At 40.7% G+C, this 27,104-nt stretch overlaps 1 protein-coding gene across 1 annotated transcript in view; it reads right to left on the bottom strand.

The window, feature by feature from the left end:
- Positions 1-27,104, bottom strand: part of Usp8 (Ubiquitin specific protease 8) — a 42,162-nt gene that overhangs the window by 8,017 nt on the left and 7,041 nt on the right. The window contains exons 8-16 of the mRNA XM_028323510.1: positions 26,748-26,867; positions 24,748-24,873; positions 22,358-22,481; positions 20,965-21,143; positions 18,170-18,256; positions 16,403-16,522; positions 2,642-2,772; positions 1,751-1,850; positions 750-878 (exon numbers count right to left, since the gene is read on the bottom strand). Of these exons, the coding sequence (XP_028179311.1) occupies positions 750-878; positions 1,751-1,850; positions 2,642-2,772; positions 16,403-16,522; positions 18,170-18,256; positions 20,965-21,143; positions 22,358-22,481; positions 24,748-24,873; positions 26,748-26,867 (1,116 nt within the window). The remainder of the gene's footprint in view (positions 1-749; positions 879-1,750; positions 1,851-2,641; positions 2,773-16,402; positions 16,523-18,169; positions 18,257-20,964; positions 21,144-22,357; positions 22,482-24,747; positions 24,874-26,747; positions 26,868-27,104) is intronic.

The following is a 27,104-nucleotide window of genomic DNA, read 5'->3' as shown; positions in this document are numbered from 1 at the left end:
CCCCGGTCTTTGAGGAGCCCAAAATGCCGCGTTCTCCTGATCAAATTCTAAATAAGACTTTTGAAGATACTACCTCATGACAGCAGCGACGTTATGTGTTGTATTGTTTTTATTTTGATTACTTTGTGTGTGTGAATTTCTAATGCGACACTGGGTTTCGAACTCAGTGCATTAGTTGGCATCTCCTAGATCTCTGTGGTCCGAGGTATAACCAGGCCTGTTCATCTCCGCGAGTTTACATCGAAAACAAAACACGCACGATGGCCCACCTACAGGATATTATTCGACAAGGCCTCACATACGAGCGAGCATTGACTCACGCACGCGTATTCTTGTGTATGATGGAAAAAAATAAAGAAAATGGTGTACTAAATACTGTGCAGTATTTAACTGCCTAAATAATAATAAAAACACAGAATGTACTTTTTTAAGTTGCCTCAAGACACTGAGAGGTAAATAAGTAGTTAATATTATTCATGATAATTCATGCTAAATCATTTAATTTCCTCCGCCATTTTCTACAGCTTGGCACCTCACGTCACATCATTTTACCGAAGTCAGCCCTATAGCTTCGGCGCAGTGCCGATCACTGACGTTTGTCAACAAAATGGTGCTTGACTCTTGAGACAGGCTAAATTATACCATATTGTTAATGACATTGAGCATACATTTTTTTAAATACCTTCGCGAAGTAAAACTTCTGTACGTAGTACTTATTATTATTCTGTGGTATAAGTGGGTGGAGTTACCTTGTGCGAGGGCACGTTGATGCTAAACTGCAGGTCGAGGTGCAGCCAGTCCATGAGGATGGTGAGGAACTCGTGCGAGTCCTGTTGCTCGCAACCACGGAACGCGCGCTGGTGCTTGCCCACCTCGTTCTGGAACGGAAAATAATGCCAGTTTTCACCACATATCCCTAATTTTAAGTGACCCCTTTGAAAACAAAATTCCTGTTGTTACCGTAGGGGTCACTTAAAAATTAGGGATTTATGGTGAAAACGGATATAAGCCTCGTATTGTATGACGATCAAAACTTAATCCAAGCTCAAGTTTTCAAGCTTCAGCCAATGGCTGGATTGACTGGACGTTGAGTATCCCCCAAGGAACACCATTAAATATCATCTCCAGCTATTCCAGCCTGTCTTATATTTAACGCCACTTCTTTCTCGTCTTACGTATTATTTGCCGAGACGTAGGTTAACATTAGGATTTTCAAGGCACCACTTCAAAAAACCTTTGATATCAGTCACAAGCTAACGAGGACAATAAATTGTGTGCCATATAAAATCTATAGGAGACCTGCGCTCTCAAAAAAGTATTCCTCCTATTGCAATGCGTGCAAAAGGACACTCACGCCCGTATTCACAAACGATACTTGCAAATCGAACGCACAGTGTTGATAGAGCTCTGTGATTGGTTCGTGCCACTGTGAGAACTCATAGTGATGTTTGTGAATACGGGCGTCAGCGTGTGTGACCCACGATGGCGAAGGTGACTGGTTTTCAGTGTGGCCCACGATGTGTTTGTGTCTATAGTCTGGTCCGGGAGCACGTAGAATTTTGTCCAATGACCCCTAGCTACCCATCCTTATCGCTCGCGTGTAATTATGTTGCTATCGCGCTCGCACACTCACTGCGGTTGCCAGTCGCACAGTCGCGACAGCAATATAATTACGCGCGAGCGATAAGGATGGGTAGCTAGGGGTCATTGTACAAAATTCTACGTGCTCACGGACCGGGCTTTGGCTCACCCTTAGATCCTTGGTGGCGATGAACCGGTACTGTCCGGACCACAGCGCGCGGACCACGGCCGCCAACTCCTCTGCGATCGCGCCTCGCGTGCTGTGTGACCTGCAATCACATCATTTAAACTAAACACGACAAATAAAACCTAGGAAGCTCAAAACTTGTTTTAATTTCAAGCATATATTGCGGAATTGAATTGCAATATTTAGACCAATCAGAACAGAACAATGACTGGGAGACTGAAATGACTGAATCGAGTTTATCGAGAAATAAGGACTTTGAACCTTCCTTTTCCTCAGCAACCAAAAAAACCCTACACCTAGGGGGGTTCATCATGGTGACTGGTGATGGAAAGGTGACTTGACTTGAAAGGTGAGTTTCTTCCGCCACTTCTTCTCAGCACCAGCCCATATGTTGTCCCGAAGTGGTGGTAGAGCAAGCTGTATTTGGGACTGTATAAGCGCCCTGGAAAGGGCCTATGTACTGAATAAACTATTTGAATAATAGGAGAAACTGACCCTTTGACATATCAACGCACAACCTAAACGGCTAAACGTAGGCATTTGAAATTTGGAAGGGACGTAGCTTAGGTACCGTAGAGGTGCACTAAGAAAGGAATTTCCGAAATTCCCACGGTAACTGGAATTAGCAGTAAACTCCTTTAGTATGAAAAATCTAAACCGCTTAAGTAAGACGCTTGAAATTTGGCATGCAGGTACCTTAGTAAACTTAAAGCTTAGTTACAACAGGATATTGCAAAATTCCCACGGGAACGGGAGTTAGCGGGACATTTGTATGAAAAAATCTAAACCGCGTAAGATAGATGAAGGGAGTAAAACGGGATCCACGCGTACGAAGTCGCGGGCGGCCGCTAGTTTGAATTTAAAAAGTGGTACCTGTTGACGTGTTCCAGGTACTGTCCGTTGCAGAAGTACGTGACGAGGATGGCGGTGTTGTTGAGGCACTGGATGATGCTGTTCATGTAGCACGTGTTGCCCAGGTTCTTCAGGCCCGTCAGACCACGACCCTGAGGAGTGAGATTGTGTTAGACTTTGAGGGAACTTTACTGGGACTACTGGGAGTTTGCTAGTTGGCACTTACCTTATTATGTCGGTGAAGGTGCTATATGAAGAATATTTTTCATTGTTTTTTATAGAGGTTAGTTGCTTTAACTGAACTTTTAAGGAATACCAACTAATCTAGCTAATTTTTATAATAAATGATTGATATTATTGCCTTTAAAAAGATAATTTGGATTTGAACAGAAAATGGACGAGAGATGACGATACTTAGTACTCGTAGTAGCATTGACCTCGTAACTGTTTTAATTAAATAATAATGTAACATATTTAAATTACGAAAGCACAATTATATCTCATGAGAAGAATTCACAATCTTTAACATGGAATACACCAATAAATTACCCCTCTGATTAAACATATTAATAATATTATGTAGCATACATATTATACAGTTCAGTTCAGTTAGACATTGTAATATGTACCTGTTATTTATAGATTCATCTCTTAAACTAGATACAAAACGGCAAATAATTGCGATATAGATATTGAAATCGATAACTATCTACAATGTACAGGAGGCAGTAATTCCTCGCTCACCCTTCTGAACAGCCAGACGATGTGGTTCTGCGAGTACTTTAGCCGGACCTTGACCTTCAGCACCATGTTAGCTGTGTCCAAAGGGATGCATCTCTGCTCGTAACGGAGAATCTTGCCGGTCGCACTCACACCGACCGAGTTACCGCACTTATATGACCTTATATGCCCCAGTATTCGTCTTGGTTCAACACGACTTTTACAACTAAAAAGTTAGTAAGGTACCTGTGTGCTGCTTATGGCACTTTTATATGACTTAGATGTCTTGTATTCAGAATCTTGGTGTCGCTGTTTACGACACTTTTATACGACTAAGTCTGTGTTTACTTTGAATATTTGGGTCAATACTTCAGAGCAAACTTACGGTAGATTTTCGTAATTATCCGTAGTTTATTTTGAATTTTTTTTTTTTCACTTCCAGTGTACTAATTGCTGTAAGGTTCTCTAACGCGCGGCCTTGACAGTACCGCGCTCTTTCTTTGTGTTCCTCAACTTTTTTAATTGCCAATTAGTTCTCCACACGCCTTTGCTGTTTGTCTCAATTCTTCAATTAACTTTTTACCCTTTTTAGTTCATTCCATCAACTATTTCTAATTACTTTCTCTAGTATCAAAAAACTTCGATATGATATTTTCAGACAGGATTATTCCACTTTTCTCTCCTCCTACGACTATTTTGTATAGTTTTCTAAAATGGTACTTTCGGTCTGGTGTATTTCGACAATGGGAAAACCAACATCACCATCACGATCAAATATAGCAAGAAAACGGTTGATATCACTGACGCTAGTGATTGGAGCATTTGTGTTTATTTACTTCAACTTCTTATTAAAATCACGCACTTACAATGATGTTAAGCGGTATGGTTTAGTGATAGCTCGTATCATTCTTATTGCAAGGCACAAATCACAACGTTATCAAATTTTAATTAAATCACAACTATCATAACTTTCTTCAAAAGAACTAAGCTTGATTTTGATCACTACGCGTGTTTTCTAAACCTATGTTCTCCACACAACGACTTGAGACACTCCTAATAAAGTGTAGACTGGTATTTTTCTTGTAGAACTCCCTATAACAGTATATGCGTAGCGTATATGTGTTTGCGTCGCGTCGGGAGAGCAGACGTATGCTCGTGTGCATAGCTGGTGCGAGACTAACTCACTGTTGGCCAGCTCTCACGTGGAAGGGTGGGGGTGGGTAGGGTGTCTACCAGGGTGGAGGGAATGTCTAGTTTTTGTCGCTGTACTATGTTTGTTTGTGGACTGGACTAATGCAATAGGGCACACAGGTATGTATACGTCTGGTGGCAACAAGCGATGGAAAGCTCGTTTCAGAATTCGATAACCATGAAACATAGCAGATATTTTTTAGCTTCGCGAAAATTATGCGAGCTTGTGCAAAGGGTATAAGGATTCTCTTTTGTATTATTTTGAGATGTTCTGACGCTTTTTTAAATGCTCAACAAGGAATAATTTTTAGTTGATTGGTAGATTGTATTAGGACCAGTTTATGTTTAACTAGTTCAATGTCATAGAGGCATGAGGAATGAGACATGAATTACATAGGTACTCAGCAAAATTTCTTGACCGTGACTCTCCTCAACTGTCAATGAGGTCCATTAGACGACACTCCCAGGCTTTTAACGCCTCTGTATGTGACCTTGCAATTATACTCTACTTCTGTACCCCATGGGCACCCTACCTGCACCGGTCAAGTGACAGCGTGCGTGCCTTACGGAGTTTAGCGGGAGGAAACCATTTGATTGATTGCACCGGCGCGGGCATGCCTCGCTTCTTTACGGTCGACTTTTGACTTTCACCCCTTTTCTTACGTTTGAACACGTACACCGCGAATGTTATGATGAACAACACACATGCATTAGCTCGGGAGTTTTCGTTTCAGTGTTAGTTCTGGGCCATTTTATTAATAACTAGCTTTCCGCCCGCGGCTTCGCCCGCGTGGAATTTTGTCTGTCACAGAAAAACTTTATCGCGCGCATCCCTGTTTCAAAAACCGGGATAAAAACTATCCTATGTTCTTTCCCGGGACTCAAACTATCTCTATGCCAAATTTCATCAAAATCGGTTGCGAGGTTTAAGCGGGAAAGCGTAACAGACAGACAGACAGACAGACAGACAGACAGACAGACAGACAGACAGACAGAGTTACTTTCGCATTTATAATATTAGTTGGGATTCTCGCAAGCAATCGGGGCTTCCATTTTCTGTAATATTTATCTTATTTTTACAATACAAGGAACACATAATAGCTTATGTTAGGTAGGAGTTGATTCGGTCGACGGGAGTCGATCTATCGTCCTCCCTCCCGAATGGTAACCCGATGCCCAGACTTTTGGGCCTTCGTTCGTTTCAGCTGAAGTCCACTGCTGGAAAAAGGCCACCCCCAAGGATTTCCATGACGACCGGTCTTGCACTGCCCGCATCCAGGTTCATCCCGCGACCTTCACCACATCGTCGGTCCACCTAGTGGGAGGCTTGCTCGCGCTAAATCTTCCAGCCCGTGGTCGCCACTCGAGAACTTTTCTTCCCCAGCTTTTGGGTCTTAAGTGACATTTAATAAAGTGTGCTGCACTTATGGCGATTGTGTGCCAGAAGCTTACGTGTTTCTCATATTATCGACAAACTTTGAAGTTGGCAACCGTTTAAGTTAAACTGCACGCCAATTAAGATAAGTCCGTATTACTAAAGAACACATAACATTAAAACTTTTAGTAATATTTAAGTTCTTTGGAAAGCCAACTCGTTCGGTTCGTCACGAAGTGTTTGTAACATAAGTGCTAGCTAGTGCTCGTGACTTTGTCTGCGTCCAACAATAATTTTGAATAGCCTACCTATTTGATTCTGCAAGGTTTCATCTATCTTCATACTTTGTTCACCGATCAGAGCGTGATAATTTTTGCATTGCGTATTTCAATTTGCAACGAAAGGTAGCCTAAGGGCCAGAACAGACGGTGAAACGCAACTGCAACGAAACTGCAACTGCTAGTTACTTTTGAGTTGCATCTAAGTTTCTGCCATAGCGTCCGTTGAGAGACCACACATGACGCGACCAGTTTAAAACTTTCAGTTTCATTAATCAGAATCATCAGAAAGTTGCAGTTTCGTTGCAGTTGCGTTTCACCGTCTGTTCTGGGCCTTACCTACTTCTCCAAAGTCAAATCTCTTGCTATAAAAATTCTGCAGTGATAATGTAACAAACAGAAGTTATTATATTCATATAAATAGGTAGCCCTTGGATATTCCGACCTTGACCCGCCGAAGGCTTTGTTTCAAATATTCCAGAGGTCATCGCTAGGTATACAATATTGTGTTAATTTTCGTAATTAATTGATAGTTGAAACAGCTACGCGGCCTTCAGGGACTACGATACAAATTTATGACAACATGCCAATGTAAATATTGTGATATCTTCTGTATTTTTAGTTTCAGGTAATATAGTACCTTTTAGGTGCTATTTTGAAACATAAATCTAAAGTTTGTACCTTTGACAGTACTACCACTATCTAATAGACCAATGGCAGACAGAGACAAGATTTTATCCACCTTCCCTTTTACTTATTTCAACGACTGTTCTATCTCTAGATTGTCTGGAAGAGGTCGCTTCATAGTGGTATGACGACCTAAATTGTGCCATCTCTTTTGTGTATCTTTCTGTTCTTGTTTTGTGTGGTGTACAATAAAATTTTATCTATCCACCCACTCCTTATAAAAGTCAAAGTTTTTTATTCTGTACATAGGCCCTTTCCAGGGCGCTTATACACGTCCCAAATAGCTCGCCCTACCACCACTTCGGGACAACATATGGGCTGGTGCTGAGAAGAAGTGGCGGAAGAAACTCAGTCGCCTTTACTTAGTCAAAACTTCTTTGTCCAGTCAAAATACACTTGCAGAACCTTGGCAATGAAAACAGGAAGGCGTAAATTACTTTCAGCGTCAAAACGACCTTCGCCCTGAGGCGGGGCTGAGCGAACTAATTGTAAATAATTACAAACCAACTATTTCAGGACCAATCGATACGACAATCAGCGAAGGATGGTGATAGCTTGGAAGCAATCAGGTGCAATAGAAGGTATAGGTACACCCGTATTCACAAACGATGCTTGCTTAAGTGTAGCAGCAAATCGATCGCACAGCGTTGAATAGAGCTCTGTGATTGGTTCGTGTGTGACCCTGTGTGTCCACGAGCACTGTGAGACCTCATAGTAATGTTTGTGAATACGGGCGTTAGAGTAGAACGTACGCGATGCCTACAGCTCATCATCATCATCATTTCAGCCATAGGACGTCCACTGCTGAACATAGGCCTCCCCTAATGCTTTCCACGTTGATCGATTGGTAGCAGCCTGCATCCAGCGCTTCCCTGCTACCTTTACGATGTCGTCAGTCATGGAGCTCATGGAGTCGCATTATTTATGACACTAGGGTTTTGACCTCAGTTGTAACAACATGATTAGAAAATAATTTGACTGATTCCAAGTAAAAGAAAATTACTTCAAGTCAAACAATTTGGACAAAGAATTGCTACTATAGGATACGTTTCCACTGCAGCAGTATTGGTGTCCTTAAAACGTTCCGCCAGAGTCATCAACCCGGCGCACCCTAATGTACAAACGATGGCACATGAACCTATACACTATTGTTGATCCTTATGTGGTTGAAATAGGAACTATTTTGCTATATACTTCGACTGTATACCCATAGCAATAGGTACTATGAGCAGACGTATAACAACCTTTGCGACTTATGAAATGTTTACACACAAAACCATACCTAGCTTCTTCATAATTATGATTACTTTCATAGAAACATTCTAATAGCTACCCTACACTGATAGATTACAAGACTATACTAACTATTGGTCCAGCCAGGTAACTTTTTTCAAAAAGAGTATAGCTCAATTTCTTTTTAGAAGTCAAGGATATTTTACATAAGACTTAGAATAAAAATTCCATCAGTTATCAATATGCCATTTACTTTATAGTCAATTTCATTAGTACGAGTGGTTGTTTCAATACGTTGCTTAAAATATTTTTGGTCATTATTTATTTTGACGTATTCCACTTAGAGTACTAGCCCAAATAGCACCCGCATGAATAGCACCTAGCCTAGTCCACATAGAGCACCTATCGATATCGCTATTCGTAGATTCAAATTTATTTTTACATTTTTGTCCACGAGAGAGAGAACAAAATATCGATAGTTGCTCTATGTCAGGGGTGGCCAAACTTTTGACCTGTGAGGTCTACTTATGCTCGAAAATATTTCTTGCGGTCGACTGCAAGGTGCAGTTTCTAGAGTGAAATAAAACATTTTTCATTTTCAATCATTCTGTTCAGTTTATTTAACTTTCGCGGGCTACCAAAATCGTCTTCGCTATCACTGCTCTAGGTATGTGTGTGTGTGAATACGACCTTATTTTGTCAGCTCAATCAATGTGACTGCAATATGTTTAATATTGTTTAACACTATAATGACCACGACGCAAGCCACATTTCTTACGTCATAAGTAAATCTATGGCAACCTGCGTGTTCCAAGACGTCATAATGACGCAATCGGGGGTTTTATTATTATTATGAGGTGGGTTTTATTGCCTTAATGCTATAAATTCACATCTACACCCCTACGTCAAGATTGTTATCACGAAAAGCCATAAAATAGAAAAGTATGTAATAATAACGTGATTAAGGATATGAGAGATATACCGTAAGTACCTAAAAAATCTAAAGAATTAGGCTTCAATTAGGCTTAGGGAGGCCTTTGTCCAGCAGTGGACGTCATTTGGCTGAAATACGACGACGGAACTAACACACATATTTTTTAACTGTTTATGAATTTTAAGGTCCGAATGTAACTAAATATACTGAAAAATCCGTTTTTAGCGGATGTCTACACCTTGTGTTATAGATGTCAACGTGAAATTGTAAACTCTGTCAGTTTAAAATATAACGCGTTAGATTGTAAACTAACAGTGGGTTAGGTTAGGTTAGATTGTAATTTAACTACGTTAGATTGTAATCTGACGGAATTCACAATTTTACGGTGACATAGACATAGTTTCTGAGATTTTGTGATTAATCAATGAGTGCTATTTTGCTTAAAGAGTAATTCCAATCGGAGGATTAAAATGAAATCGTGAGAGTTTAAGCTGTATTGGCCCTACAATAATCCTCATAAATAAAACATTCGTAGTACGAATGTAGTATTATTTTCGCGGGGCGGGGCGAGTAAACGTATAATCGCCTACACACTGCGGCTTTTCTTCCGCTGTAACGATAACAAAACAGCTATGTATATGTATATTCAAAGTAAAAAAACGCTATGTATTTTAGAGAGCGATAAGTCATAATACAATACAACTAATTTATTTATGCAAGTAGGCTTTTAAAAATTACTTTTACACGTCCCAGTATTAACCCTACCACTGCTTCAGGATAATAACGAGAGTTATTGATAACAAGGTGTCTAAAGGTAACAACTACCAATATGCCGCTACCAACCGGGCGATGTGGAAGTCATTGGGGGAGGCCTATGTTCAGCAGTGGACGTCCTGTGGCTGAAATAATGATGGTGATGAAATCTAACAACTACATATTGCTGACCGATCTTGTTCAAAACCAAAAACAACACAATTTCAAAATAATTTCCATAATTATTGGAGATCTTTCCTCTATTGACATGTTTGTTTTTCCACAAATTGAAATATTTAATTTGAACTTTAGGGAATATCAATTTTCTTGTTTTGCCGTCGGTCCGTTGTTATCGCAAACGACCTACGAAGCTGCGTGTTGTATTTCTTATTTGAATAAATTAACTGTAACACATGAGATACAGTTAGATATTCATAATAGAATTTCTGTTAAAAACCTCAAAGACAACTTGTAGATAAGGATGCCACAGCAATGATATGTGTTGTATACGGCAACAAAAATAAATAAATACATAATAGTCCAGTTAACAGTTACTAATAACTTGGAAAGTTTTCCGGGAGTTTCGAAAATTGTATGGAATTCGATGTGCTCTTTCCAAATTTCAAGTTTGCCACCATATTGAAAAAATGGCGCCTAATGAAAGTTTTTTTTTAATATATCTCCATTATTCTCCATTCATATTTCCTTTCTCGTCAAAACAGTACATTTATTAACATACTAGCGGCCGCCCGCGAGGATCCCGTTTTACCACCTTAGGGGTTGAATTTTGCAAATCCCTTCTTAATGAGCACCTACGTTTTAAAATGAACCCCCATGCATTTGAGACTCCTAGCACGTGTAGTTTCTGAGACATTTCGGGATGAGTGAGTGAGTGAGTCAGTGACCTTTCGCTTTTATAGATTTTAGTCCTTCATTTATGAAATCTTCGTATGACGAGTGAAAAGGCAGCCATATTCGAGTAATTCAGACGGTCTTGCAAAGTACTCCTTACTCCTAGACGTCCCTGAGCGAAAGGTCAAGCGCGCCATAAACCGAACGGTTTACACCGCTCTGTCAAACCCACTAACAAGGCGGGCTGACTCAAATTGCCAGTTTTGACGGTAAGGGCCATTGCCAACGGCAATACAGTTTTGCGAGACCCAATAATGCATTGCAGGATCCTTAACGAAAGACTGGACTTGTGTGTTCACATGGCAGTATCCCATTTATATCAAGTACCGTTTTTCGCAGCTGTTAGTTGTTGCTTCTATGAAACAATACACAAGTATTCAACTGGATCCTGTTTTTACTAATCAATTATAATGACAAAACCGAATAGCAAATTCGATAGGATCTGTTTTTTGCGAGGCACTACAAACGGGATGTTCATGTGAATGTTTAGTATTAAACACATAATCTACTAAACGGGATTCTGCAAAAAACGGGATGTCAAAGAAAGAGCCCATATTCATCAGAGTGTAATAAAATTAATATTTGTATGCGATGCATATTGCACACCGTAGTATTAGAAATTGTAGTAGCCGTAGCAACCTACTACGAGTGACATAGTCGTAGCACTACCGCCGTAGTCGTGTAGCAAAGCACTACGAATACTGTAGCTATGTTTTCGTAGTCTGTCGTTCTGCCAAGTTCCTTAATTTTGTTGATCACACCCCGCCTAGAAACCAAACATTGTACTTCAAGAATCGTACTCTATCGCCGGAGGTATTAAAGATTAAATGAAAATTGTCATTAAGCCTGCCCAATCAGCTTAAGCACCAAGCCCACAGTTAACAAATATTTCCCCACAGTCGTACGGGAAGCCCAATGTGTGGGATTAGCGAGCACGCGTCGAGCCGCGTGGTGTAAGTTTTGTTGACACACGGTTTGGCACGAGACGTTTTGGATTGCTGTTATGTAATGCTAGACGATAGGCCGTTTAGTGTGAACAGAAATGAAGAGGAATAGGAAAATGATCAGCTTCGATTTCTTTAAATTTTACTGTAATTGTATTACAGGGTGGCCAGGGAGTTGACGTTCAAAGCTAAAATTTAGATTTCTTACATCGAGGTGTATCGAAATCACCCCCACGTATGTTTGTTCTACGACTTTGCTTAGTTTAGGAGATAAGACTTAATTTTGTGATTTATCCTAAACTATTACCTATTTTTGGTTTTTATTTTTTTTCTCACTCTGAAAGCTTCTCTAGCGTAAGTAAGTAAAAACAAACTTGTAGTTTAGTGCTTGCACTTGTAGTGCTCGCCAGAGTGAGAAAAAATTAAAAACCAACCATAGGTAATAGTTTAGGATAAATCACAAAATTAAGTCTTATCTCCTAAACTAAGCAAAGTCGTAGAACATACGTGGGGGTGATTTAGATACACCTCGATGTAAGAAATCTAAATTTTAGCTTTGAACGTCAACTCCCTGGCCACCCTGTATAATACAATGGCGTCAAAAAAATCGCACCTCCTGCGACAAATACTTCTTCTATCATACTTCTTATACCATAAAATCTGATTTTTATGTATAATATTTGGGTAATAATTAGAAGTAGTTTCCCCATTAGCCAGACAGTTTTAACAATTCCAACTCCTTGCCAGACAGTTTTTTTAGGATAGCTGCCAAAGCCACGATGACCCAAACTTCATAATTCACCAACATTATATCCTATACAGTGTGAGTCACGTTAAAGTGTACATATGAAAATAGATGAAACTAGACCAATTTTTATCGACAAAAAAGAGGTCAAAAATTTTTTGAGATTTTTTTAAATTTTTTATAGAATTTTTTTTCTTCAAATTACTTATTGTAAAGAAAACGTAATAACTTTTAAACTAAGCGGTATATCCTGATAAAATAAAAACAGTAATAATGCTAAATAATAGGCAATACTAAAAAAATACATAAAATACACAAAAAATGCCAACAAATAATAAAAAATGACACTTTTTGAAAAAAATCTGCTTTTAAATTCGTGTTTTTTTGGTTATTTGATAAATTTCTCCAAAAAATGCCCCTATTATTACGTATTACCTTCGTAAAACCAAAAATCGCATGTCTCTATCCCTATCACAACGTTTGCAATGATCGTTTGAACTAAGCCTCTCCGGGCGCGCCATTCAACGCTTCGTTAACAACGAAACTGAAAATGGCTCTAGATTTGTTATTTTGATAAAGACAAGTTAGATTTCAAATAAACACAAAAGATTTTGAAGTAAAATAAGCATTTGGTTTAAAATTAAAATTGTCTCTAACTGTAGCGGAGAATAATGTTGTGGCAGGCCTTTGTTCAAACGATCATAGCAAATGTTGTGATAGGGATAGAGACATGCTATTTTTGGTTTTACAAAGATAATACGATAGAGAATAATACAAAGTAATAAAAACCACCTGTTATAGGGGCATTTTTTGGAGAAATTTATCAAATAACCAAAAAAACATGAATTTTAAAGCAGTTTTTTTTCAAAAAGTATCATTTTTTTATTATTTGTTGGCCTTTTTTATGTATTTTATGTATTTTTTTAGTATCGCCTGTTATTTAGCATTATTACTGTTTTTATTTTATCAGGATATACCGCTTAGTTTAAAAGTTATTACGTTTTCTTTACAATAAGTAATTAGAAGAAAAAAAAATCTATAAAAAATTAAAAAAAAATCTCAAAAATTTTTTGACCTCTTTTTTGTCGATAAAAATAGGTCTAGTTTCATCTATTTTCATATGTACACTTTAACGTGACTCACACTGTATACATATATTGGGAGCATACGTTGACAAACTTTCAGCTTTTATAAAATGACGTAGGTCTGGCGTTCACTAGCTCTTAGTCTAATATGTATGCTAAGATCTTTGGAACTACGCAACGGATTTTGATGCGGTTTTTTTAATAGATACTCAAGAGGAAGGTTTATAGGTATAAAACATGCATATTATAGAAGAGAAAAGGCGAGAAATTCCATTACAACCGTGCGTAGCCGGGCTGCTAGTAAATAAATAAACTAACTCCGAAACTAAGTAGATGGGACAAAGTGCTAGGGCATGTGACTCCGGCTTAATTTCGGCGAGCGCGCGTTCGTAAAAACGTGTACACGTACGGTGAACTACGTCTGGGATAAGCAAATAGCACGTTTAGCAACATGTTTTAGAGTATGGTACGAAATAATCGATTTTACGAGATTTTTGCTCAAGTTGAGAAGGGAAGGTAATGTTTTTGTGTGTATTTTTCTTTGTTGCAATCGCAGGCGAAGGGAAGAGAATTAATTGTAAAATAGTGATACCGTAGGTTGAACATTATCACAATTTAACTTTTTAATTAAAGTGATTTGTGTAATAACAAATTACTAATAATCTTTAAAAAAAATGTAGACACATCTTTGCTTGTATTTATTGCCTCAACTCTCCCTTCGCGATCTATAATTTGTGCACAGCTCATAAAAAAGTCATGGTCTTGCAATAAATTATCAAGTATTTCATGTCCAATCAAGGCGGTGACGACAGCGAACGCCTTGCAAACGTCACTGTAGCCGAGTGCATGTCAATATGTGGGGCGCACTTTGTATCGGGGCACGTTTGTTGACGGATTAACTCGTAGGGCTTCGCCCTTGGCGCGCCCGCGTCACCGCATTCCGCTGTGACGATGCACCATGAGTCATCTCGGCCTTTGGATTGCTCTAGATCCGATGCAGTTGTTCGAGAAAATGTCAGGTCGACAGATTAAATATCTTATTATTTTCCTCTTCATGTTTATTCATTTCTGTGCTTTAAATACGAGAATATTTCTATCTCTATATGACAGGTTACATTTTTCCGTGGTGTATAAATCCTTCTTAAAAAGTGTTGGGAACCGATAGGTGGACCAACCTTTTTTTGATACATTGTTTTTATACTTTTTTATTCTTTTTGGATACCTTTTGTTTTAAGTTTGAAGTTTATGTTTTTTATAGCCGTCGGGGCATTTTTACGGGGAATTCGTATTGGGATAGCTATCCCTCAAGACCTCAGCCTTCACTGGTTATGTTTCATTAGAGGCCAAACTGTAAAACATGGCTATACAGCAGGTATAGTGTTGGGTAACAGAGGTGTGATCAGTCCCGTACGCACATAATGATGTTTTTCACCAACGATACAAACAAGCTTGACACTAGCAATTATGAGATGCGAAATTATATAGCTCTTGAAAGCGTCTCACATGAAGATTTTCACCACATAATTTGCTTCTATGTAAAGGGATGAGCGAAGAACACTGAACTGTATAATATGCTACATAACATTATCCCAAGGATTTCTGGCAAGCACATCATCTTACGAAAACATTCAAATATTTTTCTACTTATGACCTTAAAAGCTTGATGTCACCAAACCAATTAAGTTGGTGTTAACACTATGACAAGACACTTTTTGACAAAGGCATATTTGAAAACGACATGTTTGTTCTCGTGTTTGAACCATAAAGTTAATATACCTAGCAGAATAGAGCAACAAAGGACTGAGCGAGCGAGATGTCACTAGCAGCAACACTGTGATAAAAAGAGATACGTGATGCGACGTTACAGAACCGTTTTTTGCAACTATTTGACAGTTCGTTAGCACTCATTGGCACGCTGAAAATTTGCGCTCCGAGATTTTTTCAGATTTTACGTAAGTGACTTGGATGTTTACAACAAATAGTTCTTCAGAAATGGTGTCTGGTTCAGTGATTGAATAATGTACAACAACAGTGAAAATTAAATAATCCTGAGACACAAATGACACCCAGTGACATCCTAGAATCGGTTTCGTTTGACAGCTCGTGGTTGTCGCTCTATTCCGATGGAATATTTATGTTATTTTTGTTTGAACCATGAATATACGAAGCCACGATAGCCGAACGGTGAAGGGGTCGGACTGGCCGACTCGTGATCCGGGGAACGCGGGTTCGGTCCCCGCCGCCGCTCGACTATTGTGGTGAGCTCACTCGTGACACAAGCATATTTAGCTTAGTACGAGGGGCTAACGGGAATATTAGTAATTTGTGTAATAACAAATTACTAATAATCTTTAAAAAAAAAATAATATATATAAATCATATCGGCACATCAGACAATACATTTTTGTTGCGAAATCACACCTATTACAACTTTACAAGATGAAACAGTGTTTATTTTGACATGCCGTCGTCCGTACTAGCGTTTAACTGAGTCAGTGTTTGAGGCATGGGAGCGACACGGCAGGGCGTGACATTGATTTATTATGATGTAACAAAGCATACAAATGGCAATGCCAGATTTGTGTAGAAAGTGGCGTCTTTTTTTTTCGCGCGGCCATCGACCAAACTTTGTTTTTTGATTACAAAATAGTGTAATAAACCAAACTTACTACGGCATGTATACCTCTAAACTCAGTCTGAACTGAGTTACGAGCATTAGAAGTTTGATGATTTTCATACTAGATTTGCTTTTTGTGCGCAAGTTTTGTAAGAAATTGCAACAAATAGCTCGCACACTCACTGCGGGCGCCGTCGCACAGTCGCGACAGCAATATAATTACGCGCAAGCGATAAGGATGGGTAGCTTGGGGTCATTGGACATAATTCTACGTGCTCACAGACCAGACTATAGGAGTATGTACTCACCACGTCTCCCCACACCGGTTGGAAATCCCTTTGGTAGAGATCGCTAGAGGGCGCCACTTTAGCGGGCTTGGTGCTGCGGTCGAACGTCGGCATCGGCTGCTCCTCGTCGTCCGACGACATCTGACGACGATGGGATGTTTTAAGGACCGTATTGTAAAGTAAGCAGTACAATAGATAGTTTCCAGCAGAGTATACAGGCTGGAATTTTGTAATGCCTCCTGGAGGGAAAGTAGATAGTCATTTTTTCTCAAAGAAAACATTCCTTTGTTTTTGAAAAGAAATAGAACTGCATTCAAATATTTCAAAAAATTTGCTTGCCACACCCGGAATTCGAACCAACTAAAATCTGTTAAAAATTACATCCTGTATTTTTATTGCATCGATCGTTAGGGTTATGTTTAAGGATGAAATCTCTCTAACAAACTTGATAAATAAAATGAAATGAAAACCATTAAATCTTAAATAATTTTAGTTATGTACAGGAAATTGTATTGTATGGTAGACTTTCCGAAAAAAATTCGAAATATTTGAATGCAGTTGTCTTTCTTTTGAAAAAATAAAGGAATGTTTTCTTTCAGTAAAATTTTCTATCTACAGTATTAAGAGTACTTTCCCTACAGGTAGCAATACAAAATTCCACCCTGTAGATAGTTTCATCCACGAAGACGCGGCCCACCAATGTTTGGTCTCGGTCGCGCGGGGTGCGGGGAGTGTGATCCGAGCAATCCGTAAGGCATTACTATAGTGTGCGTGTGCACTCATGGATAATTCAGCGTGTGATGATGATGATGATGATCCATCCGACCGATTTCGGCCATGGCGACCACTCCGACTCGTAGCTGTCTTGGCGGCGCTGGTGTGCCCGAAGATGGCTTACGTAGCCTATTTTCGCGGTAAAATCCCTCGCGCATTGAGGGCATCTGAGCATGCCGCCAACATAGTTATAGTGAATGGCGGCAGATGGACGGGCCTTCAAGTCATCGCGCTTCGCGTCGAGTTCAGTCGTACGCTGCACCTCGAACTCGTGGACTTGCCTTTTCACAATCTCCCGCCATTCTGGGCGCTGTGCTGCCAAACCTTCCCACTGAGAGGGCTCAATGTTGCATCTTTTCATGTGCCGCTTCTGTACATCTTTGTACCTGAGGATGGGTGAGGGGGTGTAGTGTGTTAATAGCGCCAATTCAGCGTGTACCGATAACACAGAAACATTCACGAATGAATGGTGGGGCTTCGTGGATGAAATGATCTATAGGAGTGGTTAAAAGAAGTGAATGGCTCCGTTCTTCCTTTGAACGACCATTAGGCCTAACCAACCTTTTTTAGATGGAGTAAACAGTGTGGGCCAAATCCTCCATTTGTCTCTGAATAGGAAAAAGCCGTACATATTACCTGTGATGTCTGAAATTCAAGCACAACTTCTAATCGTGCTATGTGGCACTCACTAGGAGAAACTTAAGAAAGGCTTGAGATGCGCGTCACGATATAAACTTATCGTCAATCGTCTAAATAAAATCGATAAAATGTTTCCCTGAGAATATATTCTGGCGCGCATCTTAGACTAAAGTGGGTCGCCGAGCAGATAGAATTTCGTCCAATGACCCCAAGCCAATCTTATCGCTCGCGCTTATATTGTTGTCGCGCTCGCACACTTACTGCGGCCGCCCGTCGCAGTCGCGACAGCAATATAATGGGTAGCTTGGGGTCATTGGACGAAATTCTATGTGCTCGGCGACCGGACTTCAGCTGATGTGAATATTATAATGTTACCTTGGGGATGTTGGGCGAAGAGTGTGAGCGGCTGAGCGCAGCGTTGGGACTGTCCGGTGTTCCCATGTATGAGTCGCCATCCTCGTCCTGTCAGGACATGAGATTATACCACAGAATAATAATAAGTACTACCTACGTACAGAAGTTTTATTTCGCGAAGGTATTTTTTTATTTTATTTGTGGCAATTAAACCTCTCTGGGAGGTTTATTTCTGCCAATGTCGAGTGAAAAATATTGACATAGTTATCAATAGAACGTGGGTGTTTCAGTTCTATTGATTTTTCATGGATTCCGTGGGGTTAAGTATGCCCGTAAGCAGGTTTCGAGACGCCACGGGGTCCAAAGCGGGTTGTTCATACGACAACCCACTCGACACTCGATGCGCGCTCAAATTCGAAGTATTTCAATGTTTTTTATAATTTATCACTTCACTGCACTTTAGAACACAAAATAACACCAAATTTGTACACTAAAGTCCATTAAATAATAAATTGAAACCATTAAAACAGATCGACCATGCTTACCGTTCAACTACCCTCCACGGAATCGCGCGAAGGTATTTAAAAAAATGTATGCTCAATGTCATTAACAATATGATGTAATTTAGACTGTCTCAAGAGTCAATCACCATTTTGTTGACAAACGTCAGTGATCGGCACTGCGCCGAAGCTATAGGGCTGACTTCAGTAAAATGATGTGACGTGAGGTGCCAAACTGCGGAAAATGGCGGAAGAAATACATGATTTAAAATGAATTACTTATCATGAATAATATTAACTACTTATTTACCTCTCAGTATCTTGAGGCAACTTAAAAAAGTACAGTCTGTGTTTGTATTATTATTTAGGCAGTTAAATGCTGCACAGTATTTAGTACACCATTTTCTTTATTTTGTTCCATCATACACATTAATACGCGTGCGTGAGTCAATGCTCGCTCCTATGTGAGGCCTTGTCGAATAGTATCCTGTAGGTGGGCCATCGTGCGTGTTTTGTTTTCGATGTAAACTCGCGGAAATGAACAGGCCTGATTATACTTTATGCTCTAGTGCAGGGTTTCTCAAACTTTCCCATGTTAAAGTTTCCAGGGGACAGCGAACCCCTTAACTAGCTAGTTGGCCCCTCCCCCTAAAGAAAATAATAATATTGACTGTTGAAGTAAATAAGATTTTAATTTTAATCAAAATATTAATGTGTAGGTATGCTTGTTTCTTGTCGCAAATGGAGTCAATTTTAGGAGTAATTTTGGTCAATTAATTCTACCACCACCATTACGTAAATCTTGTAGCGACCCGTAGGGATTCGCGTACCCCAATTTGAGAATCTCTGCTCTAGAAAAAATATCGCTACCGTTCTATGATTGCGTTAAAACAATCTTCTTATACTTTTTATGGTATAGCCTGACCAGGAACATAAAAACCCTCGCTATGTTGCGGAAATCTAATGGTACTAATTTCTTTTAATGGCAACAATAACTAAAAACTTCATTGACATGTCACCTTGCATGTCAGTCTATTGCTGTCAAAGTGTAAACAAACTTTATTTTAAATGTGCGCAATTGATTTTGTGAATGAAATTGCTAAAATCTTTTTATAGTCGTGAAAGAAAAGTGGTTCACTATGTGTTAAAGTATTTGTCGAAGAGAAATACCAAGGGTTCGGACAATATTTTCATTGAATAATGTTTTCAACAAAGGTTGTCAAATTGAGTGACATGTTTATCGTATAGTACAGTCCACTATGAAAATTAGCTGTGGTTTGTTTCAACTACCTATTTTAAAGTTTTTTTGTCACTTTCTAAGTGTTGAATTTTATGGAATTGGGAAAGAAGTACCGAGTTTGAAGCGTTCATGAGCAGACATTGCAGTTGAATATTCAAGTTCTGAATTTGATTATTGATGAATAATAAAATAAATCCTACTAGCTCGATTGATGGTTTCATTTAATTTATTTAAACCAGGTTACCTATAATAATATGTTTTCGTTAATTTATGAAAATATTAAATTAGCCCGTAATCCTGAATCTTGATACATAAAGTTAGACTATTAATTTAACACAGGTACGACTGTACTCAGTGTTGCACTATCAAATGCAATTGATGCGCCTCTATGCCAGGGTTTTTATGTTCCTGGTCAGGCTATAATCTAAATATGCACGTGTGAGACGGTTCACCACAATAGTCCAACCAGCGGTGGCGGAATTTGGACCTAAGTTCCTTGGATCTCGATTCGGACAGTCCGACATCAACACCGTTGGGTTATCGTCGCTTATATTATGTACAGTCAGCGTTAGAAAGTTCGTGACAAAAGCTTACAAAATATCTCACACTTAATTGTTATTTTTCATCTTATTTTACATCTTGTTCAACTAAGGGCAGATTTTTCAATCGTCGGATAACTTTTAACTGAAGAATAATAACCTTGTCATTTTGACATATTTCTCATACTAAAACTGTCAATGTGCCATATTTATTCTTCAGTTAAAAGTTATCTAACAATTGAAATATCGGCCCTTACATAGATTTAAGTGCAAACGTTACTAACGAACCGAGTCCTGTTACTTGAATATTATTATTAAAGCGGTTTAAAAGTTGACAACACAATGTTATTCCATTCGTAACTAAGACTTGTTTTGAACTTTTTGGCAAGTTTGAGGGTCACGAACTATCTGACGCCGACTCTACCTGGTCGGTGTGCGGCTTGCGCTCGTCCTGGAACTTCAGTCAGCTTGCACTTCCATTCCTTCGCAGTCTGTAAGTAGCTACCGTTGCATGATCGCGTTAAAACTGTTTATTACCTGATCCGTGTGCGGCTTGCGCTTGCCGCGCGCCTCGGCCAGCTTGCGCTTGCGCTCGAGCTCGAGCTGCTCGCGGCGGCGGTCGAGCTGCTCGCGCTGCGACTCCACGGCCGCGATGCGCGCCTTCTTGGCTGCTACCTCGCGCGCTGATGCCGCTTGGGAAGAAATCAGGCGCTCCGCTGCGACAGGAGGAAGTGACATGTCAACTCAACAATCATTACATAGTATAAAACAAAGTCGCTTTTCGCTGTTTATCCACAAGTATGCTTAGAGCACTTTCACATTAGGGCGTTTGGTAGCGCGACAGCAGCGCGGCAGCGGCGTTTTTATAATGTGAAGGCATGCATTCGCTGTCACATAGTATGACATTTTAGGCAGCGCGTCTGTCGCGCGATTGTCGCGTTGCTAAATCGCCTAAATGTGAAAGCGCTCTTCGATATTGAAAACTATGCAACGGATTTTGATGCGGTTTTTTTAAATAGATATAATGATTCAAGAGAAAGGTTTATATGTCGTACACCACACGTGCAAAGCCGGGGCGGGGTCGCTAGTATTGATATAAAATTCTAAAGAATAGAAAACGTTACCATCATTGCCATGGATTTAATTTTGAATGGGTGTCTACAAAAGTTAAGTGACAAGGTGTAATTTTAGGACAAAGCTTATAGACTTCATCTGGCATGCCATTCATACCTGACGAATGAATGAACAAGATAATGAAATTGGAAAACTGGTGAACGCTGACGCAGCAGCGGTAGAAGACAGCACTAGGCTAGCGCCAATATAGTAGGGTCCTGTCATTTTCATGTGTATAATCTGCTAGCTAAGCACAAAAACGATTGACTTGAGCCTCATTAAGACCTAGCAGTAGCAACCTAAATAAAACTACAATTTGAACCTTAAAACTTATGCCATAAAATCAATATCTATTGGAGACATTCTTTGTTTTTTTGTTTATCCTATTACTTCATTCTCCTGAGGGTAAAGAAAGACAATACAGGCGTAATGAGGGCTATCGTTTTTATACTTAACAGTTGGCACCCCTGGCGATTGACAGGACCTTACTCTACAGTGGCGCCATCTTGATGAGTGCAAATGCGATAGTCCTCCTACCACTTTAGCGCTCACCAGTTGGTGCCACTGTCTTCGCTACTAGCAAGTGACAGGACCTTACTCTACAGTGGCGCTAACTGGTGAGGGCTATCGTTTTAGCGCTCACCAGTTAGCGCCACTGTAGAGTGACAGTGAAGTGAAGTGACAGGACCTTACTCTACAGTGGCGCTAACTGGTGAGGGCTATCGTTTTAGCGCTCACCAGTTAGCGCCACTGTAGAGTAAGGTCCTGTCACTTGCTAGTAGCGAAGACAGTTGTATTTACATTAGGTTGTGTTTACCTTGTTCCTCGGCGTCGTCGCCGGGCGTGCCGCGCGCGAGGGTAGCGGCAAGTTTCTCGGCCTCGTCCCGCTCGCGTCGCTGGTATTCCTCAAGCTTCTCGCGGAGGCTCTGGTTCTCTTGTTCCTGCACAATAACGATATGATATATATGGGTCATAAGTTGAGACTAAGTTTAAGATCACCACCTATGTACACTTATGAAGCAATAAATAAATGATTATGATTATGATACCAGGAGCACAAGCACCATAAAATGTTTGGACAACATATACAATATGTAACAAAAACACCGTCCGATCCGAAAGGGTCATAAAGTAGCTTTAACAACATTACCAAAACAAGTATCAAAATTACGTAATTAATAAAAACAATTTTTTTATCGATTTTTAAAGTCAATAAGTTTAGCAATGATTTACCCTACAACGGGGAAATTTTCAAAAAGCGTTAACACTCTGTCGGCGCGCGGCTTTTTTTAAGACGCTGGGGGTCATGACCTTATGACGTCGCTACGCGTGCCGGCGCATCTCTACCCCTCCCGCGTACCCTCTACACTGCCGTTCGGATTGCCATGTAAGCTATTTTATTTTTGTAAATTTTGTATTTATTTTTCATGGGGTATTTTTTTTATAATATTTTATGAAAATTATTACACAAATGGAATCTTAACTCGATACCTATTAACACCTTAATGGATCGGACGGTGTTTCCGTTACATATTGTATACTAATATCATAAATGCGAAAGTAACTCTGTCTGTCTGTCTCACTTTCACGCCCAAACCACTGAACCGATTTTGATGAAATTTGGCAAAGAGATAGTTTGAGTCCCGGGAAAGGACAACAAGGAAACAGGGACGCGCGCGATAAAGTTTTTCTGTGACAGACAAAATTCCACGCGGGCGAAGCCGCGGGCGGAAAGCTGGTTGTGCATAAAGGCACCATTACTTACCCCAGAACATTTTAGAAATAGTAAATCTATAACGTTCGTTCGTTTCAGCCAAATGACGTCCACAGCTGGACAAAGGCCTCCCCCAAGGTTTTCCACAATGCAGCAATGAACGGTCCTGCGCTGCCCGCATCCAGGCTCTTCCCGCAACCTTTACCAGATCGAATCTATAACGTATGACGACGCTAATCGCATCTTTCCGCTGCTTCATGTAAAGGTCCGAGCCCTTATGAAAAATAATAAGATACGTAAATGCATCGCCCTCTGGGTGACGTTAAGCCCTTCTTATGAGGCCCATACTCAGATTCGTATGTCAACTGGCGACATACACCAGTCAAAAACTTTTGGACGGGGCACATAGCTCGTAACTAATGGCCGTTGGGGCAGAAAAATTCTCGACATGACACAGCAGTCAGACGTAGTGTGGCCTAGATGGTGTAAAGATCTGGGGGCTTAGTGTGAGTTTACATGAAAATTCTTCACTAGTGATTGCGTAAAAAAATGAAATTAAATGTATGATGGATTTTACAGCGACCCTAGCGGATACTTTCAAGAACTAAAATCTTCATAGATTTTTTGACGCACTCACTAGTGACGACTTTTGATGTAAACTCACATTCAAACCAGAAAACTTCTGGTGAGAGTCGCGGGAGATTCCTGGATGCAGGCAGCGCTGCACCGGTCGTTGTGGAAGGTTAAACCGCCTCTGTGGTCTAGTGGTAAGACCACCTGCTTCAGACGCAGAGGTCCCGGGTTCGATTCCCAGTGGGGGCAGATTTTTCTGTTCGGTTTGGTTGGTGGTAGGGCTTGTTCTAAGTCCGCTTGGCTAGCTACCACCTTACCTAAGTCTGTCGCCTTAACAATGTTAACAGCATTGTTGTGTTCCGGCAGTTAGAGGTAAAATAGCCAGTTCTTCCATGGTTGAGGATTCTGGGTAAAGCTCGCTTCCACCTTCGGCCTGATCATCACTTACCGTCAGGTGAGATACAGGCCAAGAGCTTCCTCGTAGTGGATAAAAAAAAAGTCCTAGGGTAGACCTGCCTTTGTCTAAAGCCTGGTCCGTGAGCACGTAGAATCCCGTCCAATGACCCCAAGCTACCCATCTTTATCGCTCGCGCGTAATTATATTGCTGTGCGAGCGCGACAGCAACATAATTACGTGCGAGCGACAAGGATGGGCAGCTTGGGGTCATTGGACGGGATTCTACGTGCTCACGGACCAGGCTTTAGATGGCATTAAGGTAAGTCAGGCTGTTATGCCTTTACATAATAATGCTATTCACAAAACAATTTAAACTGCCTACATCCGAAACTATTGAATCGGTTACGGTTTCAGATATTTTTTTTATTTCGGATATCCGAAAGTTTCGGTTACAGTTATCCATAACATCCCTGCCTTTGTCCAGCAGAGGACATTATTTGTCTGAAACGTAGATATGACTTACCATGTCGAATTGCTTGTTCTCCATCTGCATGAGCTGTGAGATGATCTCCTGCTCGCGCAGCTTGTACATGGCTCGCAGTTCATCGCGTTGTTCGCTTTCACGCTGCCCGTGGACTTTCTCCCAGTCCTGGGGGAAAAACATACGTTAATAAGTATTCTTGGAGATTTTACACTGCACTCAATAGACGTGTTGACACCACCAATCAATAGGCTAGTTTCCTAAAAAAATTTTTTTAGTCCGTAATGTTTAATATCACAAAATATTGGACACATATATTTTTATTTGTCAATCTAACAAATAATTACATAGTTATGGTGCGTTGAAGTTCCGCACGACGTCACAACGTGCGGCACTTTTATGCACGCATTGACGTCACGGGCCTCTTCTTATGAACTTTGGCGCGCTTTATCTCTTTAAATTTTCATTAGTTTGAAAAAGTAACAAATACGTGTAGAGTTTTTTTTTTAAAAGTTAACTGACGGACTAATTAAAACTCTTGCTTTTTGACCCAGGAAACATCCCTATTGACGTACACACGGCCACACTGTTAACTATCCATTTGTTTTGCCCTCGCTCTCATCAAATGGTGATTCTTTGCGATAGAACGAGACGACATGACAGGCAATGGATAGTTAACACTGTTGCCGATGGTACTTTTAAAACTGTAAAAACAAAACTCTAATAGATTTTGTATGGCACTACAAGCAAGTGACGTCACTATTTTGTCAACTCAAATAAACGAATTTTTTCAATTACAAAGCGTCCAAAAATCGTAATTTACAGGTAATTTAAAATTAATTACGTTTTAAGAACAGAATGAAGTGTCTTTTTAGAAAAGTTGTGATTTCGAATTATTGAGGAATGGTGTCAAATTGTCTATTGAGTAAGTAATAGAAAAGTTCCTTTAGAAGTAAAATAATTTAAGATTAAACTTTCGCGTTCCATTTCAATTAAAATAGAGTAACGCGACATTTTACGCTGTGAGTCGCCAGTCTGCTAGTGACCACGGCTGCAGCATAGCAGCTGAAACGTCAAGCCATGAGTACATAATGGAACTCCTATAAAAATGTCACGTTGAGACCCATGTCATTTTAAGTATTTTTTTTGCCAATTTGCACGGCCCAGAACCGACGGTGAAACGCAACTGCAACGAAACTGCAACTGCTAGTTACTTTTGAGTTGCATCTAAGTTTCTTCCATAGCGTCCTTTGAGAGACCACACATGACGCAACCAGTTTGGCACTTTTAGTTTCAGTTTCATTCATCAGAATCATCAGAAAGCTGCAGTTTCGTTGCAGTTGCGTTTCACCGTCAGTTAATATTATGGTCCAAAATGCAATAACACAATTTACTTTTTAGGTTAGAATAACCAATATGCTCCAGGAATGAGCGTTGCTCGTGCATCCGTCGACCTTATTGCCTCAGCAGCAAGGTCCACTTCAGCTGTACCTGCTCGGTCCCGGCGACCTTATTGCCTCAGTACCAAGGTCCACTCCAGCTGTACCTGCTCGGCCCCGGCGACCTTATTGCCTCAGCAGCAAGGTCCACTCCAGCTGTACCTGCTCGGCCTCGATCCTCTGCATCTCGAGCGTGAGCGAGGTGTCGGCGATACGCTCCTGCTGCTCCAGGATACTGCATGCTGCGGGAACGTTCCTCTGCATCCGGCGACCTTAGTGCCTCAGCAGCAAGGTCCACTCCAGCTGTACCTGCTCGGCCTCGATCCTCTGCATCTCGAGCGTGAGCGAGGTGTCGGCGATACGCTCCTGCTGCTCCAGGATACTGCATGCTGCGGGAACGTTCCTCTGCATCCGGCGACCTTAGTGCCTCAGCAGCACGGTCCACTCCAGCTGTACCTGCTCGGCCTCGATCCTCTGCATCTCGAGCGTGAGCGAGGTGTCGGCGATACGCTCCTGCTGCTCCAGGATACTGCATGCTGCGGGAACGTTCCTCTGCATCCGGCGACCTTAGTGCCTCAGCAGCAAGGTCCACTCCAGCTGTACCTGCTCGGCCTCGATCCTCTGCATCTCGAGCGTGAGCGAGGTGTCGGCGATACGCTCCTGCTGCTCCAGGATGAGTTGCATGCTGCGGGAACGTTCTTCGTACATCTGGACGGCGGCTGCCTGGAATACAATCGGCACTCATTAGCATAATGTTTACACAGTGACAGTCCACAGCTATAGAATGGTCTGCGAGCACGTAGAATTTTGTCCAATGACCCCAAGCTACCCATCCTTATCGCTCGCGCGTAATTATGTTGTTGTCGCGCTCGCACACTCACTGCGGGCGCCCGTCGCACAGTCGCGACAGCAATATAATTACGCGCGAGCGATAAGGATGAGTAGCTTGGGGTCAATGGA

The sequence above is a fragment of the Ostrinia furnacalis genome, unplaced genomic scaffold, assembly GCF_004193835.3.
Source record: "Ostrinia furnacalis isolate ACB-3 unplaced genomic scaffold, ASM419383v2 OfSCF0639, whole genome shotgun sequence".
NCBI classification, from domain to species: domain Eukaryota; kingdom Metazoa; phylum Arthropoda; class Insecta; order Lepidoptera; family Crambidae; genus Ostrinia; species Ostrinia furnacalis.
Note: the sequence above shows the minus strand (reverse complement) of the source record. Positions and strands in the feature narration are given on the sequence as shown.